Raw genomic sequence first — 19819 nt, 5'->3', positions numbered from 1 at the left:
GATACAAGGCAAGATTAATTGCCAAGGGCTATACTCAACAGAATGGCATTGATTATCTTGATACTTTTTCTCCAGTTGCAAAAATAACAACCATTAGATCTTTATTTGATGTTGCAACTATTAAAGATTGGTATTTGCATCAACTGGATATTAACAATGCCTTTTTGCATAGTGACTTACATGAAGAAGTTTACATGACTCTTCCCCCGGGTTTTGAAACTTCTAATCCTTCAAAAGTGTGCAGATTAACTAAGTCACTCTATGGTCTCAAGCAGGCAAATAGACAATGGAATCAAAAGCTCACTAATGCTTTGTTGTCTCAAGAATTCATTTAGGCAATTTCGGATACCTCTCTATTCATAAAACAAGTTGGTTCTCATTTTATAGCCTTGCTAATTTATGTTGATGATGTCATTTTAGCAAGTGACAACATTGATTTGATAAATGATGTCAAAAAGTTCTTATATGATGCTTTTAAAATTGAAGATCTTGGCCAACTCAAGTTTTTTCTTGGCTTAGAAGTTGCCAAATTCAAAGCTGGCATTAATCTCAACCAAAGGAAGTATGTGATTGATCTCTTGGAGGAAAAATGTTTTATAAACAACAAGCCAGTGTCTACTCCTATGATTAATTCTCAAAGACTTGATAAAGATGCTAGTACTCCTTTCACAGATGTTACTTCCTACAGAAAATTGGTTGGCAAATTAATTTATTTATGTAACACAAGGCCAGACATTTGTTTTATTGTCCAACATCTTTCTCAGTTTTTGGACTGTTCTACAGATCTTCATATGCAAGTTGTACATAGAATTCTTCGATACTTAAAAGTTAGTCCTGGTCAAGGTGTGTTCTTCTCTGCTTCATCATCTCTACGGTTGAAAGCCTTCTCAGATTCAGATTGGGCTTTATGCCTTGATACTAGGAGATTTATCATTGGCCATTGTGTTTTTTGGGGGGATAGTCTAATATCTTGGAAATCCAAGAAGCAGCAAACTGTCTCCAAATCTTCCTCTGAAGTTGAGTATCGTGCCCTTGCTGCTGTTACATGTGAAGTTCAATGGCTTATTTATTAAAAAATTTGTAGATTCCTCAAGTTGCTCATGTTCTTGTTTTTTTGTGACAATCAATCAGCTCTTCACATTGCTCGTAATCCAGTTTTTCATAAACATACAAAACATATTGACATAGATTGCCACATTGTAAGGGAAAATTTGCAAGGTGGTTTGATTCACCTGATGCCAATAGCTTCTGAAGAACAATTAGCTGACTGCTCCACTAAGCCCTTGCCACCTCACTCATTTAATAATTCAATTTGCAAGCTGGGCATTCAAAATTTGTATGCTCCAGCTTGAGAGGGGCTATTAGAGATTAAACTTGTACTTTACAGTTTTGAAGTTAGTTACTGTTAGTTAAGATTAGTTACAAGTTTGTTAGTTTTCCTTTTCTGTTTTCTTTAGTCAGCTACGTAGTTAGTTTGTTTGTTATTGCTTCATTTTGTTGTATATAAACCTTTTTATAATCTTTTTCATTTAAATAAAAAAAATTTATTCCTCTCTCCAAATTCTGTTATCATTGCGATCCAATTCTCAGCCATGATGGAGAGAGAGAGAGAAACACTTTTTTTTTATTATTGAGCGAACGGAATAGAACAAATTTCCTAATTTCTTTTGAGAATGAAGAGTGTGTCATACGGTGGATACACCTCGTATGTTAGTGCCCCTATGTGATATTTCCTTCAAAAAGTTGCCTGAAAGCTGACATTCTGAGAGCAGCATTCCATTTAACGATTGATATTAAGGGTGAAAAGTTACTCTTATCCGCTAGAAACCTTTTTTTTATTTAACAGCAGAATTGATTCATTTTTATAGAATTGGCTTAAAAACTAAAATTTTGTCTTCATCCCCGACCCCCGCCCCCAATTTTGAAATTAATCCTATTCCCATCTCCGATCCCTGTTGGGATAAAATTTGTCCTCCGACGAGGATGGGTTCCCTGCAGGGACCGGAATCTTCATGGTTGAGCTATTGTTTTTGAATGGCTTCTTCACTTCTTGGACTATTTATGTTTTTGAATCATTTCTTTACTTGTTGGACTATTTATGTTATTGAACTCTTTTAGCAACATACACTAAGACTGTATCTACATGCAACACAATTAAGTTACATTATCATTTCTTTTATTTTATTATTATTTCTGCATAATTTAATTTCATATTCCTTATCACTAGCCCCTGCAATGCAGGTGCCATTCCTTATTTTAATGACTTGTCTCTTTTTTGCAATTAAAATGCCCCTATGAACACTATGTAATGTCAAATACAGCTTTACCGTGAATTAAAATTACGGATTACCCCTATGAACACTATGTAATGTCAAATACAGCTTTACCCTGTTAGTGAGAAGCTTTACTGCATCGCATGCCAATCCAACTTTGGGCACCAAAGTTCAATAAGCCCAAGTGGATAAACGGATTGTATGAAGCTATGAATCACTCAAATGAGATCTAATTCAATTCAAATTCAATCAAACCCACGTGCTGACCCGTTTCCCATATTTAGATGTGGATCAAACCCACAGATCCGACCTGTTTCATGCCTCTAACTCAATTTCAGGCCCTATTAGGCTACAGGCCTACAACAGTACAACACTACAGCTATCCTAACTGACATTTTTTTCGTTTTTTATAAAATAAAAACATCCAAACTTTTACATTATAACCTTTGGTTTAACTTATATAATGAAACAACTTTCAGAAGCAACCAACCAATTTTCGATGGCATCCAAAGGTGCCAGAATGCAAATGCGGATGGCTTCATGCCAACATATTCAGTTCAGCCGTGCTGTACTCATCCAACCCGCCAGACGATGCAGTCGACATCAAGAAGCGCTGGCCATAGACTCGATTAGAAGTTGGTAGCCTTCTGGAACTGTTGTTTTCGACTGCACGCACTCTGCTAATGCAGGAACATCTGAATTTATGTCCAAAAACCTAGCCAGCAAAAGCAGCAAATGAAAATCAGATATTCGCTTCACAAATGGAAGATTCTTTGCCCGATCCAGGTGATTCTTCAGTGCCTTCATTGTCACTGGGGTATTCCTGTTTTCAATCGGAAAGGCCGATGAAAGTGGCCCCTGCACCAGCATCAAATTTATGTTAGATTGATCTTTCCCCAATTGAGAGTGCAAAGCATAGGACAAGATCTTAATTACTTCAATCATAAATAATAAATCTAGTGCCCATTTGGGAGGGCTTTCACACTTCTGTTTGACTTTGCAAGGTGGGGCCCATCCAGCAAGCTATAAGCAATGTTTGAGGAAAAGTCCAGAAAGGCCAAGCTGACTATTTTTCAGCCACTTTGCTCTCTCTTGGAGCTTCTTTCAATGGCATCTTCAAAGTAGTTTAGCTAGAGCAGCTCAACCAAAGCTTAAGCCCTCCCAACAGGGCCTTAAATAAGAACTAGAGATAGGGGTGCAACTTGGTCGAGCTCGGGTTGAGCTTTTTTTTATGAGTTTGGGTTGAGCATTTGTTAAAATTTTAAATGGGCCCTGAGGCCCCATATTGTGTAAATTCTCTGAATTGCGTACCCAACTTACACCCTCAACTAGAGAGACCACTTAGTCCAGGTGGTCTGGCTAGCTTATCTTAGAAACAACTTATAATCAATGCTGCAAATAGTTGGTCTGGATGTTAAATGGTTTTAGTCACTAGGTCATGGGTTCAAGGGTCTGACTGTTTTTTTATGGATATTTAAGGGTCTGACTGTCTGGTTTGACCATTTAATGGATTCAAACAAAAATGCAAAAATAGTAAGTACTTCCAGACATCAACATAAGCTTAAAGAAAATACATATTATAGGTCGTAGTGCATATTAAACATGTATAGGGGTAAGTTTGACCAGGTCAACCTTTTAATAACAGGGCATGCCAAAAAACGTTTTGGATGGCTGTTCAAGGTTTGAAGGTTCTGACTGTCTGGTCCAACCCAAGTATGACAACTTGTTTGAAATGCAATTATATTTAAGAAGATATAAAAAAGGAGTAATAACAAAACAAAAATTAAACCAAAGATCATACAAGGATCCCAGCAAAGTTGTAAGTATTGATAAAATATGCCCGATGCCCCAAACCGGGCATACATATCGTATCTTTGGGTACCCAATACACCTGTTTATAGGTGTTTTCAGGACCAATTTTTTTTATATATACAAAAGTATTCCTAAAGCTGAAATTTGAAAAATAAACTAAAAAAATAAAAGGCACATGGTTTGAAGTACCAATACACCCTGCCTACACAAAGGTGTATTGATACTTTGAACCATGGATCCCAGTACATAAAATTCAAGCGAAACCTAGTCTAAGATGGACATCCCAAGAGAGGAATTAAAAAAAAAAAAAAAAGCTATTTTGGAGTGTTTGAAGGAGTTGGAAAGGGACCCAAATATTGGGGGTCAGAAGGTGAGGGTCCCACAAGCAGAAGGGAGGAAAGGATTCAACCCGGGCCAAAGGAATTTGACACGGAGGGGAGCAATGGGAATAGCAGTGCGGGTTTGTGGGGCTCGGGCGACCCAAGAGAAAATTGCAAGCAACCTACGCCTACCCAATTTCAGACAGGACTAGTGGTGAGAAGGGCGTTGGGGGATTGGAACTCAGAAGGGACAAGCAGGACAAAGGCGGCTACTCCCGGCAGCAAGAAAGGTCAAGTAGAACCCGGGAAAGAGGGTGAGCCAGGGTTGGGGGGAAACAAACAGCTTCGAGCAGATGTCCATCTAACCAGTATAGCTGAGTGTTCAATGCCTAGGCGGCCTTTGGGAGAGGGACGGGGAGGAGCAGTGGAAGCAGAGAAAGATCCATCATCAGAAGAGTCCGAACCAGAGGAGATTACCCCATTGCCAATAGTCGAAGAAAGGGAGATGATCACACTGCCAATGCTACCTCCGGCTGAAAACTTTGATAAACAGGTATGTAATGCTCAAAGGGGAAGGAAGGGACAAAAGAGGGTGGGAAAGGAGGTGGATGAAGGGAATTCAAAAGGGGAGGAAGGAGTAGAGGGTGAAAAGGAGATGGGACCAACCTCCTCGTGGGGTAAATTCAAAATTGTTGGGGCTGGGAAAATTTCTGGGATTTTTTGATAGCAGGAATGGAAGAAGAAACCAGTAAATTTTTGGAGTTGATAGAGAAAAGAGTTCTGTTTGAGAGAGGAAGAATGAATGCAAAAAAGGGGGAATTTGATGAAGAAAAACATGGAAATACTTCATCTGTGTTGGGGTTTAAATGATAGGGCAGGCAAAGGGAGGGGGGGCAGTAAGGGAAAGAGGGGGAAAAGGTTAGGAGGAAAGGGAAGGGCAGGGGTTTAGGGAGTTCTTTGCATTATTAGGATTATGGAACTGAAAATTTTATCTTGGAATGTGAGGAGCTTGGGGTCGGAGAGAAGAATGGTTGTGTGCGATTTGTTGAAAAGATGGATTCTGATATGGTGTTCCTTCAGGAATCACAGTTGGAAGTGGTGGAAGCAGAAGTAATTAGAAGCATTTGGGGCCAAGGGGAAGTTAGGTGGTTAAGTAAACCAGCAAGAGGAATGGTGGGGGGCTGATAACAATGTGGAATCGATCAAGGTGCAAGTTGATTGACTATCATGTTGGGGCTTTTTCAGTGTTGGGGCTGTTAGAAATGGACAGAGGGGTAAGGGGCTTATTCACTAATGTTTATGGTCCCTCAGAAGCAGAGAGAAAGTAGACTTTGGGAGGATCTGGTTGAGGCAAAAGGTGCTTCCACCCTACCATGGGTGTTGGGACTTGGGAGGTGACTTTAATGTCACAAGATTTTTAGAGGAGAGAAATGGGGGCAGAAGAGGGGTAAGGGAAATGAGGAGGTTTGCTGATTTTGTCAACCAGCACGATCTATTGGATTTAGTTTGGGGCTCAGTTCACTTGGACGAACAACCAAGAATCTCCAGCATTGGTTAAATTGGACAGATTTCTGGTAAACACGGAATGGGAATTGCTGTTCCAGAATTTAATCCAGGAGGCTTTGCCTAGACCAGTATCGGATCATTCTCCTATTCAGCTCAGGTGTGGTGTATTTGGTTATAGAAAATATCCATTTAAGTTGGAACATGCCTGGTTTTGACTTTTGAGGAAGAAGGCCTCCTCCCCTTATTAATAACTACATGGATGAATACTCAGGTATAGGGAACAAGTTCTTATATCTTAGCCAAGAAATTGGGAGCTTTAAATGGGGCAATGAAAACCTGGAAGAAAGAGAGGTGGAGAAACTCAGAGGCAGAAAAGAAAAGTTGTCTAGAGGTTGTTAAAGAAATTGATTTAGCTGAAGAGAAGGGCCCATTCTCAGGTAGAAAAGATTAAGAGGCAGGAATCAAAACTACATTTGGATAAAACTGACCTATAGAGATGAGTTGAAGTGGAGGCAAAGGGCAAACGTGAAATGGCTTAAGGCTGGGGATAAAAACTCCAGTTTTCTTCATAAGATGGCAAAGGCAAGATCTAGAGTAAACACAATTGAAAGGCTAGAGTTTGAGAGGGTAAGTGAAGAAACTGGGCCGGGGATAAAGAAATTGGTAATTGATTTCTTCTCAGGTTTATATAAAGAAAAATGGAAAAGAAGACCGTTGCCTATGGGATCAAATTTCAAAAAAAAATCTCTGAAGTGCAGAAGAGTCTGTTAGAGGTTCCTTTCTTGGAAGAAGAAATCTGGCAAGTAATAAAAAACTTGGAGATAGAGAAATCCCCAGGTCCAGATGGGCTCACCAAGATTAAGGCTGTTGTGATGTGAAAAGCTGTTGGGATGTGATAAAGACCGTTGTGATGCAGGTTTTCCAATATTTTCATAGGAATGCGCCTCTTGAAAGGAGTATGAATGCCACATTCATCACTTTGATCCCGAAAATTGAAGGAGCAACTAAGGATTTCAGGCCAATAAGTTTACTAAATAGTTTCTACAAAATCCTGGCCAAAGTTTTAGCTGAGAGAATGAAAAAGCTCCTTGCTGATGTGATTTCTCAAAATCAGTTTGTGTTTGCACCAGGGCGCCAAATGCTGGATAGTGTCTTGGTAGCAAATGAATTAATTGATTCTAAGCAAAGAGAGGGTTCTCCAGGTGTGATCTGTAAGCTGGATTTGGAAAAAGGCTTATGACAATGTTAATTGAAGATGCTTGGATTTTGTTCTAGAGATAATGAATTTTGATCAGAAATGGAGGAATTGGATAAAAGTCTGTATTACCTCTCCTAAATTTTCTATTCTGGTTAATGGACAATCAGTGGGTTTCTTCAAAATCCCAAAAGGACTTCAACAGGGTGACCCTCTTTCCCCCAATTATTCATATGTGTAATGGAAATTCTCAATATTTTCATTAAGTCAGTGAGGGAGGAGGACCTATGGAAAGGATTTGAGGTGATTCCAGGTGGGGAAAGGGTGCAAGTCTTACAATTTGCAGATGATACCCTATGTTTTGTAGAAGCAAAGGAGGACCAAATGGAGGTTTTGGCCAGGGTGCTCAGTTGGTTTAAAGTAGTATCAGGTTTGAAGGTAAATTGGAACAAAAGCAGTTTGTTCCCGGTGGGAAAGGTGGAAAATATTGAGGATTTAGCAGAATGGCTAGCTTGTCAAGTGGAGTACTTACCAGCTAAGTATTTGGGGCTCCCCTTAGGAGCTAAATGTACTTCTGCTTTGATATGGGAACCAGTTCTGGAGCATTTGGAAAAGAAATTGGCTTCTTGGAAGGCTAAGTATTTATCCTTACGAGACAGGATTACACTTCTGAAAAGTTCTCTGACTAATCTTCCAGCTTTTTATCTTTCTCTTTTTCCTATCCCAGGGAAAATAGCCCAAAGAATTGAGAAGTTGCAAGGGAATTTCTGTGGAGAGGGTGGGAGGATAAGAAGAAAGTTCACTTGGTAAGCTGGGAGCAGGTGTGTTTACCAATAGATAAAGGAGGATTGGGTATCAGAAAAGTAAGGGATTTCAATACTACTCTCCTCGGGAAATGGATCTGGAAGTTTGGAATGGAAAGAAAAGAATGGTGGACGATATCAATTCTTTTGGCTGTTCAATTTGGAAAAAAAAATCGTAGATATTCTTCCTTTCTTTAGCAGAGGATTGAGACCCAAGCTGGGGAAAGGGGATAGATTGCTTTTTTGGAAGGATCCTTGGTGTGGGCAATCCACTCTCTCAGATCAATTCCCACAGCTTTTCCAGATTGCAGAATCCTAGGATGCATTTATCTGGGATTGTTATGAAATTAATGAAGGCTCTGTGATCTGGTACCCTTCCTTCAGAAGGAATTTTCAAGAATAAGAGATTGAAAGCTTCACCGAGCTTCTGGAGCTGATTTCCCTCCAGCCCCTGGATCGGCTTAAGGAGGATTGTTGGGTATGGACTTGGAGATCAGATGGCCATTTCTCTGTCAGATCTTTTGTTAGACATTTGTCTAATCTCAGTCCAATGGATTTTCTGGCTGCTAAAGTTTGGAATTCTGTAGACCCCTCAAAGGTTAATGCTTTAGCTTGGGCTGCTTCTTTAGACAGATGTTTAACTAAAACACATTTGCTTAAAAGAGGTATGCACATCCAGGAATTAACTTGTGTGCTATGTGGGCAAAATCAAGAAGACAGCAGCCATCTTGTATCCACTGCTCTGTCTCAACAAAAATCTGGAATCACTTTCTTTCAGCACTGGGTATTAGCTGGGTCATGCCAGAGTGAAGAAGCTTCTGAATTGCTGGGCGCTGCAGGGACTGTCAAAGTTTGCAAGAAGCATCTGGGAGACCATTCCGACTGCTGTCATTAGCTCTATATGGACAGAGAGAAACAAAAGGATTTTCTGCAACATTTGCAAAGACTCAGAAGATCTTATTGCTTTTGTCTTTGGAAAACTCCTGTCTTGGGTCTCGGCTGTCAAGGGGTTTCAGACCACCCAATTGAAGGCTAGGTTAGGTTCTGGGAATTTCTGGAATTTGTAATGGCGTGAAATCCATGCTGTCTTGACCCAAAAGATAATTTTGGGGGGACCCCCTTGTATTATTATCTCTGGTTTAATAAAATTTTACCTTACCTTTAGTCAAATAAAAATGGTAGAAAGGATTCTTCAATTTGATAATCTCTAGGGTCGTAAGTTGTATGTTCGACCATCAATATGGTTAATAACATATAAAGTTGACGATTATAACCAGTTGCAGTACAAAATATAACAACAATGCAAAGAATAGAAGACAGAGCACGAATTGGTAAATATATATAAAAAGTAAAAGAACAAATTTTGATAGATAGAAAAGGTACCTGATGATCCATAATCTTGACCACTACCAAGAAGAAATCGTTGTCCACTTCCTTGGTATCCTTTACTCCGACCATCACATCCTTCTTCATCCGAGAGAGCTTGGGATCAAATCCTTCTCCACAATCCGTCTCGAACCACCCTTCCTTAAACAACCTAACGCACATATCACTCATCTGAAACGCTTCAAAGTGGACGTCTGCACCACCATCTTCGTTTACTTCCAATTTAACTACAGCCGTAACCCACTCCTTGATCCCACTCTGCCCGTGAAGCTCGGCCGCCTGCAAAATCTCCGAATTCGACATCGTATAATCTTTTTTGTTCTGACCGATCGTCTGCGTGAATATAAACCCTACTCTCCGCATTCCCAACCCCAATGCGATCGCCTCAACTAGGTTCTCCTCATCAGGGTCCCTCAACAAGATCAAATGTTCCTCCGTCCCCTGCTGCGGCGGTTCATAGATGAAATTGACCTCAACCTTCCCGTCGTCCAACACCAAACCGTACATAAACCCTCCCCGCTTCACAGCAAACGCCAGTGTCTCGTTGACGTAATGCTGGAAAGCATTAGCGGCATCCCGGTCGAAGGAGACGGAATCGCAGTGCGGATTCTCCTGGCGGGTAATCCTCATTTGCTTGGAAATGAGATCGTCCATGGTCATCTTCTTCCCGAACGAACCAGCCGGGTGGATGGCCGGTCCGGCGACGGATCGTTCGCCCTCGTAAGCGAGATAAATAATAGAACCGTGGGAGATTCCGATAGAAGAAATCGGGGATTGGGGGTTAGACATATCAGTGAAGCGGTTCCGGTCGTCTAGGGTTTTGGCGAGGAGCAAATTCTGGTTGGTGGAGAGGGTCTGATTGGGGACAGGAACTCTGAGCTGGTTCTCGATTAGGGTCTTGAGGCCAGAGACGGTAATATGGGGGTTGTCGACGGTGACTCGCTCCAAGCCATCTCTGCTGCGAACTCTGATCATCATCTTCGCCTGATCTGTTTTTACTTTCTACAGAGCGAGAGAGGTCGCGAGGAAGAGAGAATTCCGAACCTCCCTGGATTTATCAATTTCGGCTCTGCTTCTGCTTAAAGCTTCTGCTCCCTGTACAATTGGGCCTTAGGAGTTGGAACTAGGACTACTACGTTAGAGCCCAAGCTGGAATAGAATTGAAGTGGACGGTTCAGATTACATTTAAATTTTGAAAAAAGAAAAAATTGGCAACCGATCAAACTAGTATTAGGAACAGGACTCATTATACGTGGAAAGACATGATGATAGGGGCCCACATATACTACAATCATAAACCAAAAGATCCTACTCTCCGGATTATAGACCTTGATACAGCTTATCTGTTTTGACCGATACGTGGCCGTTACCGACTTACCGTATGGGCTTTTAATTTACTTTTTTCTTTTTCTTTTTCTTTAGTTTCATTTTAACGAATAGCCATGGTTTTTAAAACCGGAAGGTCGGACCGGAAATGGAGAACCGGTGATAAGTTCCGTTTTACCCCAGAATCGTTATTTCCCAAAAACTGTTGATTTGGTCAGTAAACTGCTGATTCAGGTAGTTGAACTGTTTGAACCATTTGGTCGGTTTTTTAATTTTTAATTTTTTTTTGTCAGAATGGGTCGTCCATTTAGTTCAAATAGTTAGACCGTTCGACCCAAGAATCGGACCCCTGATTGGTTCGGTTTTAAAAACCTTGTGAGTAGATCTCATGAACTTTACAAAAACTCAACGAAGATCTCCCTTCCATCATTGACCTAGACGGAAACTGATGCATCAAATTTTTCGAATTTCCATTATACCCTTTTGTAAATTATTTTAGAGAAAATTCTACCCTATACTTTGGGCCTAGTTTCACTTTGGTCTCTTAAATTTTAAAATAGGACAATTCAGCACCCGAACTTTCAAAACGTGTCAATCTAGTACCTATCGTTAACCAGTCCATTAAGTGATACTTGAAAAGGCATAAATTCCCTTTGAGTGTCATCTAATTCTCTTTATCAACCATCCAAACATTGATAAAAAGATGAATAGTTCCAAATCCTTGCCTCTTATTTAATACCAATTAAGACATGACCCCAACTTTCTTGATTAGAAGAGGCAAGATTTTGGGATTATTGATTTTTTATTAATGTTTAGATGATTGATAAAGAGAATTAGATGACACTCAAAATGCATTTGTATATTTTCATATATCACTTAATGGGTGGGTTAACAACAAGTACCGAATTGGCACACTTTAAAAGTTTGGATACTGAATTGTTGTATTTTAAAGTTTAGGGACCAAAGTGGTAGTAGACCCAAAGTATAGAGTACTAAACGGGAATTTATCCATTATTTGACATACTATTTTAAAATGTCACTAGACCTAAAGTGGCATTGGATCTCCTCTTTCAATCTTCCATCCTTAAACTCCATGGGCTCGACTTAAACCCAAGGTTTTTGAACCACCATTGACCCAGATGATTGGACCATTCAGCCTGGAAACCGTCTAGGCAATCGGTTATGTTTTACCCCAAACCCGGTTTTGGCCAAAAATCATTGAAAAAGTCAACAATCCATTGACTCAGGCTACCGAAACATCGACTCATCAACCCGATGGCCAAAATGGTTTTGTTTCCAGGTCATTTTTTAAAACGTTGACTTAAACACTATGCAAGTGATATCCCATTATCCCTCTCTGATTGTTTCAACTTGCTAAGAGGAGATCAAGGGATTGGAGAAAGAAGAAAAAAAGCAGTGGCTGATCCTAAATTGGAAGCTACCGGACAAAGAAGAATGCAAGAATGGCACAACATGGCATTGGAAATCAACAGAACTTGGAGCAGCAGAATTCATAGGAAGAAGCCAAAAGAGAAGCAAATGAAAGGAGGCGGCAAGACACTTAGCCAAATCTTGTCATATGAAGTACGAGAAAGGCTTGCTCGAATTGCTTTAGAGCTACTGAAATGGGTCAATAGTTGTGAAAGTGTTTGAAGACAAGCTTATATCATTACTGTAACAGATTAATAATCAAACAACAAGAAAACCAAAGCATGGTTTTCAAAGTCGGACCGGATGGTTGGATCGAAAAATCGGGAACTAGTCAAGTGACTGGTTCTGTTTTAACCCAGAACCATTATTTCCTCAAAAACCGTTGATTTGGTTAGAAAACTGTTGACTCGGATGATTAAACTATTGAATGATTTGGCCAATTATTTTTTTTGTCAAAAATGGGCTATCCATTTGATTCAAATGATCAAACCGTTTAACCTAGAAATCAGACCCCTAACCGGTTCATTGTTCAATTCGATTTTAAAAACCTTGAACCAAAGTGATGATGGCGTTAGAGTGTTCTAGAGGATGATGATCAAGACCCATTTGGTGTTTGATGATAGAAAAATTTGAAAGCTCTTAAAATGGTTGTATAATTTTGGGTCATTTGACCAGCATTATTGAACGGGTCGGGTCTCACATTTCAAAATACCTTCTACTACGGGCTTCTGCTAGAAATTGAGTGTCTTTTAGTCTATTGTTTGTGTGCATGAAAATGTAAAAATTGTGTCTTTGATCTGTATTGCACCGACGGTGATATATTTTGGCCTACTTGTATGTGTTTGTAGTCATTCCCGAATCCCAACAAACAGTCTCTATTATATTTTGTATACCTAAATAATAGCAAATGTTGTAGGTGGATGTAAAAATAAATCCATCAATTCATATTTTTTTGGTAAATCACAGATTTCATTAAAAAAATAGAGATGGGTTAACTTTGGTTGTTGGGGCCCAATAACATAGGCTGTTGAGACAGTTTCTGGGCTAGGCACGTTCTGGGCAGTTCACCTATTCATGCCCATGCTTTGGTTTTTAGACAAAATAAATTAAGATGTAATTACTAATTTACCCATTCTCATGGTAACATGGCATTTCTAGAAATTCTCTCAATAGCATACGTTGTTGGCCCAAATAACTAAAGTTTTTTCATGGTCCTGCTCACTTGAAAATAAGCTTTGATCTCTGAAACCCAATGCCCACAAGGATAAAATTATTTACTGCCGAAGCTGCTCAATTCCTTTTTGGCTTCTTAGCATTTCCCTAATCCCAACCAAGCCTTAGGCTCAGTTTGGAAAAAGTACAAATTGAAATATGTACAACGCAAATATTAACAAAATAATATAAAATGAAAGGTTTTGCACTCTACATATTTGTATTTGTATTCCTTCCAAACTGAGGGCACTTTTGGTATTTTAATGACAATAATCAAGGGTACTTTCATAATTATATATGCTTTCCGTCTAGGTCAATGATGGAAGGGAGGTTTTTGACAAATTTTTAAAAAGTTCAAGGGAGGTGTTTGTTAAAATGAAACTAAATGAGAGGTTTTTATTCAGGGGCAGAGACAGGAATTTTTTACAACGGGGCCAAAACTTATGGATGGGCCATAGGGGGGCAGGATGCCAACCATTGGGTGGAAAGTGGGGGAGGAAAGAAACTAACATGAAAAAATGTATTATGTGTGGGGATTTCTGGACCATAGGGGAGGCCATGGCACCCTTGGGTCCCCCCTTGGCTTCACCCCTATTTTTATTATTGTCAGAAGTTTCTGGGGAGATTTTTTGTATTTTACCATTTTCTTATTCTTTTTCATTTTTGGTAAATTATGAAGGCCTCATTTCTTAATTACTATACCCCTTAACTTTCATTTTTGACCAAAATCACCATGGACAATAGGATACCCTTAAACTTTCAACTTCCACAAAGACCCTTTGAATTTTCACTTTGCTACAAATACTTAGGAATGGCAGATGGATTTGGGGCAAAGGCCATACTCTTTATCCCTAGTCCTGACATTTAAATTAATCCCTATCCCTAACCTTGTCCTTCACTAGGGAAAAATTTAGCATCCACCCTTGGCCCCCGACAAAGATGAATTCCTCATTGAAGATCCAAATTCTCGACCAGCTACAAAATAATAGCAAAGATCTTAGCCAATAGATTGAAACCTCTCTTCCAAAAATTATTAGTGAGAATTAGAGTACCTTCATCCCAGGTAGACAAATTCATGACAACATTCTCATTGCCCATGAAATAATTGACTACATGAAAATATGTAGGGAAAAAGGCCTAGATGAGAATTAAACTTGACATGAGCAAGGCTTATGACAGAGTGGAATGAGGCTTCTTAGAGAAAGTGCTAAAAAAGTTGGGCTTTGGGGACAAATGGATTAATTGGATCCTATAATGCATTTCAACAGTGTCAACCCAGATTCTTGTAAATGGAGTACCTGGTAAACCTTTCCATCCAGAAAGGGGACTCAGACAAGGAGAACCCTTATCCCCATATTTGTTCCTTTCTGTGTTTGAAGCATTTTCCGCTTACCTTCATCACCTTTTCTACAGATGACAGCTACCTCTTCACGAGGGTAAAACCATCTGAAAGTCAATATCCGGTGGAAGCAATCTAGTTGTATGAAAGGTCTTTTGGTCAACAGGTAAACTTTTCAAAATCTGAGGTTTTTTTTAGTAGGAATTTTCACCCAAGATTGCAAAATATAATGACTAGAAAACTAAACATAAAAAAGGTAGAGCACCAAGGTATTGGCAGATCAAAAAGGGTCCTATTTGATTACTTCCTAGGAAGAATCAAATCCAAAACATCCAAACGGCATGAACTCCTTCCAAATGGAGGAAAGGAAGTCCTATTAGAATTAGTGGTTGCGGCCATCTCAAACTACAACATGTCATGCTTCCTGATTCCCAAGATTGTCTGTGAAGACATGGCAAAAATCCAAAGGAAATTCTGGTGAGGCATTTGGGATAAAAAGAAAGTTAGTTGGGTCAGCTGGGAAACTATTAACAGAATAAAATTGATGGAGGGTTGGTCTTTAAAGATTCACAATGTTTCAACAAGGCCCTCCTAGCCAAACAGGCTTGGAGGATTTGTACAGAAGAAAACAACCTATGGTGTCAAGTCATCAGGGCAAAATGCATCAAAGGAAAAAAATTCCTAAATGATAAATTCCCTCACAGAGGTTCTTGGGGATGGCAAAGCATTCTAGCAGGAAAGGAAATCTTGAAACAAGGAGCTTTTTGGAAGGTAAATTCAGGAGAGCATATTAGCATTTGGAGTGATCCTTGGTTAAAGGATCCACCAGAATTTTGATTAATAGGACCAAACCCAAGTAACAATGGGTCAATGTGGGTCAAAGATCTAATAGATTAGGAAAGAAGGTGCAGGAACTTTTCTATCTTGGAGGCTTCTTCCACAAAAGAAATACAAAGCCAAATAAAAAAATTCCTCTAGCTTCAGGAAACTAGGAGGACAGGCTAACCTGGAAAGGAAATTCTTTTGGTAAATTCACTGTCAAGTCATCATACTTTTTAGCAAGCAGAGAAAGATTTAAACTCCAATCCCTTCCTACTGGTCATCTGGTTAATAATAGCAGCAAAAAGTTATCTCAATCCAATCTCTGTCCCATCTGCACCAAAAAACCCAAATCAATTATGCATGCCTTGTTTAAATGTGACCATGTCAAGTTTCTGTGGTTCAGGTCAATTTTAAACCTCAGAACAAAGAATGTTTCGAATGATTTCACCAGCTAGTTCCTGGAGTGGACTAATCTATGTAGCTAGAGGAAGGGCAGAAAAGAAGATCTTTTAAGTTACACAACTTTTATTCTTCGAACTATCTAGAAATGTAGGAATAAATTTGTTTTTGACAAAGAATTGCCTAACCCCTTTAAAAATCTTCTCTATCTTAACAGATCCTAGAAGGAGAGGAAGAGGACTTTGCAAAAAAGATGGATAGGTACTTTGCAAGTATCTGAAGCTGCCGCTTCAACTTTTTTGTGGCAACCTCCAGCTCTGAACTTTTCTAAAGATAAATGTGGATGGTAGTTTTTTGTGTGATGAAAAAGTAGGTTTTGGTGCAATAGCTAGAGACCACTTGGGCCTCATAGAAGGCATCTCCTTTGGCCAGTCAATTTCAATCTCATCCATCCAAGTAGAAGCTGTCACATGCTTTCAAGGAGTGAAACTAGGGAAGCTATTAAACAAAGGTCCTTTTGTGATTGAGAGTGATTACAATTCCATGGTCTAGGCGTTGAACGCAAAGAACTTAAATGAAGTCTCTTTTACAAGGAGGGAGGCCAATTTACCAGCCCACAACCTTGCAAAAAAGGGCCTCACAGACTTTGGCCTTTACTTAGAAGACCTTCCTTTGTGGGTAGCAAATTGGTTGACTCCCCCTCTCTCTATGTAATTAGTATGTTGCTAGTTGAATTTTCTTCTTTTTCGACCAAAAAAATCCTCAAAATTTTTAATTAAATATATATTTTTGAGAAAATATTTATTTAAATAAAGAAAACATTAAAATAAAACAATATTTTAAATATATTTTTATATACATAATATAAGTAATAAATAACATAAATAATATTATATGTTTAATAAAATACATACATATATTTAATATATATATATATGGGTGGATTCGAGTCGAGCCGATCCGAATAGTAAGAGGCTCGAGCTCAGCTCAAGATTGTTCTACAAGGCTTGAGCTCGAGCTTGGCTCAAGTAAAAAATTCATAAGCTTGATCTCAATTTTGAGAAAAAATGTTTTATAAAAATAAAAAGTATATATATATATATATAAATATTTTTATTTGATATTTAAAAAATTAAGAATTATAATAATTTATTATATATATTATTTTCTATATATATATATATAATTAGAGTCGGGCCAAGGTGGGACTTCACTTCTTGTCTTCTTCAATCAAGTATCCCTATTAATCCCCATTTTTGTCCCCATCACCTTCAATATAGTCTCCATTCCCATCCCTACTAGGTCGAGGACGTCGAGTACTTGACATGAATAGGGAAAACTTCCATCCTTATAAATATCCCTAGGCCATTAAGTCAAATGATTGAATGTGTTAAATTGCCAAAGTATCCACATAGACTTTCCTTATTTCTTTTTTTTCGCCCTTTTTTCTTAAACCCTAATTGACCTATGATGTAGCGCGATCCGGTCACTCCTAGATGGCACTCACATATCTCCTGGAAGGTACCTGAGATGAGGAAGAAGAAGAATCCTTGGGGAGTTTACCTGGTGGGGATACTCCGATGCTTAAGTTAGTACTATGAAGGAGAAGCAAGAAGGAGACGAAGGCTAAGAGTGCAGATAGTGCATTCTCACTATACTTGAAAGACTAGAGGTCTCCAAAAGAAATTTCTCTTCTTCCCTGAGGGCTTTTATAGGGACACTCACATTAGGTTGGGCATAACTTCCATTGGGCTTCTGCCACAACCGTTACCTGCTAGGGCTACGCAAGTGGCCGTTGTGGCCTACATCTCGCCCGGGTGAGTGACGTTTCCAAAGTGGCAGGCACGCCTTTACCTGCTGAGAGACGTGGACGCAGACTGCCGAAAGGACTAGGACTGCGCCATCAATAAGGGATATGGCGTAGTCTGACCGGTATGATCTGTCAGTCAGAAGCTTCCTGGAGAGCGCTCGTGCGGCTCATTTGCGAGCTGTTTTGTAGTGAGCTTGGAACACTCTAGGATTACCCTTAGTGGAACTGGTCCTCGAAATGACTTATCTACTTGGGAGCTCGGACGAGATAATAACCTTAGCTCACGAGCTAAGGTTGCCTCGGAGTATCTCTTCAAAGGTAGCTCGAGGAGCTTGGGGTTTGTGTTGCGGCGAAATCCTTTCGTGAGCTACAACGTAGCTAGCTGCTTTTTAGGCTCATCACTTGGTCGTACCACGTTGCAACGCTGAGCTGTCACTCGTGCCGACTCAGTGTCCATGTGCCACCGTTTCATAGGTGGGGTCAAATCACCCTCCATCAATTGCCCCCCACTCCTTGGGCTAAGAGCATTGCCTTAGCGCAAGGAGTTTGTGAAGCGCGATGGACTGATTTGACCGAAATTCAAACTTGATTGACTGCCCACATTAATGCATTTGTAGGAATCAAGAGATTTTTTGACTTTCTTGACTTTTCGGATTCTGAAAGCGTGCTAAAGTGGCTTTTACCTCCGAACGTCGTGCGGCCGTGATTACCTTAATTATGGAAGACGTGCCACCAATCACCTTCGGTTTTCAGAAGGCGTGCGGTCAGAGCACTCGCGGGCCATTGGATCTGCTTTGATTCGGGCCATCAATTTGAAAGGGTGGAGACTATAAATAGGGGGGCCTCCCGGGCTTCATTTTCTCCCACGCCATCTTGCTGTCTTCGGATTCTGAGGTCGCGCACTTCATCTAGTCTACCCGAATTCCACCGTTTGCTTCGTTCCATCTCTTCTGGTGAGTCCCAATCGCTGTCAGCCATGTCTGGGTACACATACCACACCTACCACCGGGGTGATAGCCAAGACGACGTTGCTCCCTCGAGCTCGGGGGGAGCCTGGGAGTAGATCCCGGAGGCTCGGGAGGCCTCCGACAATGTAGCATTTACTTCCAGGGGGAGGGAGCCCGACACTTTTGGCCCTTCCTCCATGACAACGGAGAGACTTAGGTCTCTAATCCGCTACTTTTGCCTCCCTGGGGACCTGGTCTACAGCCTCCCTACTAGCAACTTCCCTTGGGAGCATGGTCCCAATGACATAGTAATCTTCTAGGAACAACTCGAGGCTGGCTTGCATCTCCCCCTACACCCCTTGATAGTGGAGGTGTTAAATCACTTTAACATCACCATTGACCAGCTTCATCCCAATGCCATTCGAAACATGGTTGGGACTATATCTGTGTTATGAGTATTGTCTTCCTCTGGACTTCGATATTTTTGTCTCTATCCTCTATATAAAAAATGTTGTTCCTGGGGTTCCTCTGGAGAGGCGCTTTTACTACCTCTCTCCCCATCCTGGCTATAAGCTCTTGTACGAGTTGCCGAATAAGATTTCCGTCTGGAAGCGGGATTACTTTGTAGTTCGCAACCCTGTGGGGTGGCCCTTCCCAACTACTTGGAGGGGCGCCATCCGGGACCCCGGCGCCGAGCTAGACCCCGAAACTCGGAAAATGATGTTGTCCTGGGCATCGGTAGGCTTCCTTTGCTCGGACTACTTGGCCGAGGAAAAGCTCGTGCAGGCCGGCTTGAGCCCGGGTAGGTTGTCTTTTTAGGTCACGTGGTTTCTGTAACGATGTCATACTCATTCGCATGCATATATTTCATTCTTGTTGGACTAACACTGATGCTCTTCTTGGCAGCCATTATGTCTAGTGCCGATTCACACCGCCTTCTCTCGAGCAGCCAGAGGCGCCATGTGAAGAGGACGTGCCCTGACCGGACTCCCCTTTCAAGAGGTACTGAGTTCGGGTTTGCCGAGCTGGTTTTATCCTCCCCTCCGCATGAGATTCCAGCACCCCCTCCTGAGGGAACTAGTGGGGTTGACTTCGGAGGGGATGAACTCCCTCATCAGGGGGAGGCTCCCTGTAACCCCCTCTAGCCACGCCCTTACCCCCGGTTCCTAGTGGGGAAATGGTAAGGGATGAACGATTACCTCGTGGCTCGCCGGAGGAGCCAGAAGGCGATCACTAAT

General features: G+C 40.6%; 1 protein-coding gene across 1 annotated transcript; it reads right to left on the bottom strand.

The window, feature by feature from the left end:
* Window positions 1-2487: 2487 nt before the first annotated feature.
* On the bottom strand, window positions 2488-10457 carry LOC148861690 (NPL4-like protein B). The gene is made up of 2 exons (XM_088982896.1): window positions 9293-10457; window positions 2488-3131 (listed from the first exon to the last, which is right to left on the bottom strand). Exons 1-2 carry the CDS (start codon window positions 10271-10273, stop codon window positions 2877-2879), a joined length of 1236 nt encoding a protein of 411 aa, XP_088839022.1. The 5' UTR covers window positions 10274-10457; the 3' UTR covers window positions 2488-2876.
* Between the last annotated feature and the right edge of the window lie 9362 nt (window positions 10458-19819).

This window comes from Nelumbo lutea, chromosome 4 (assembly GCF_056320005.1).
Source record: "Nelumbo lutea isolate HS-2025 chromosome 4, American lotus-T2T, whole genome shotgun sequence".
NCBI lineage: Eukaryota > Viridiplantae > Streptophyta > Magnoliopsida > Proteales > Nelumbonaceae > Nelumbo > Nelumbo lutea.
Note: the sequence above shows the minus strand (reverse complement) of the source record. Positions and strands in the feature narration are given on the sequence as shown.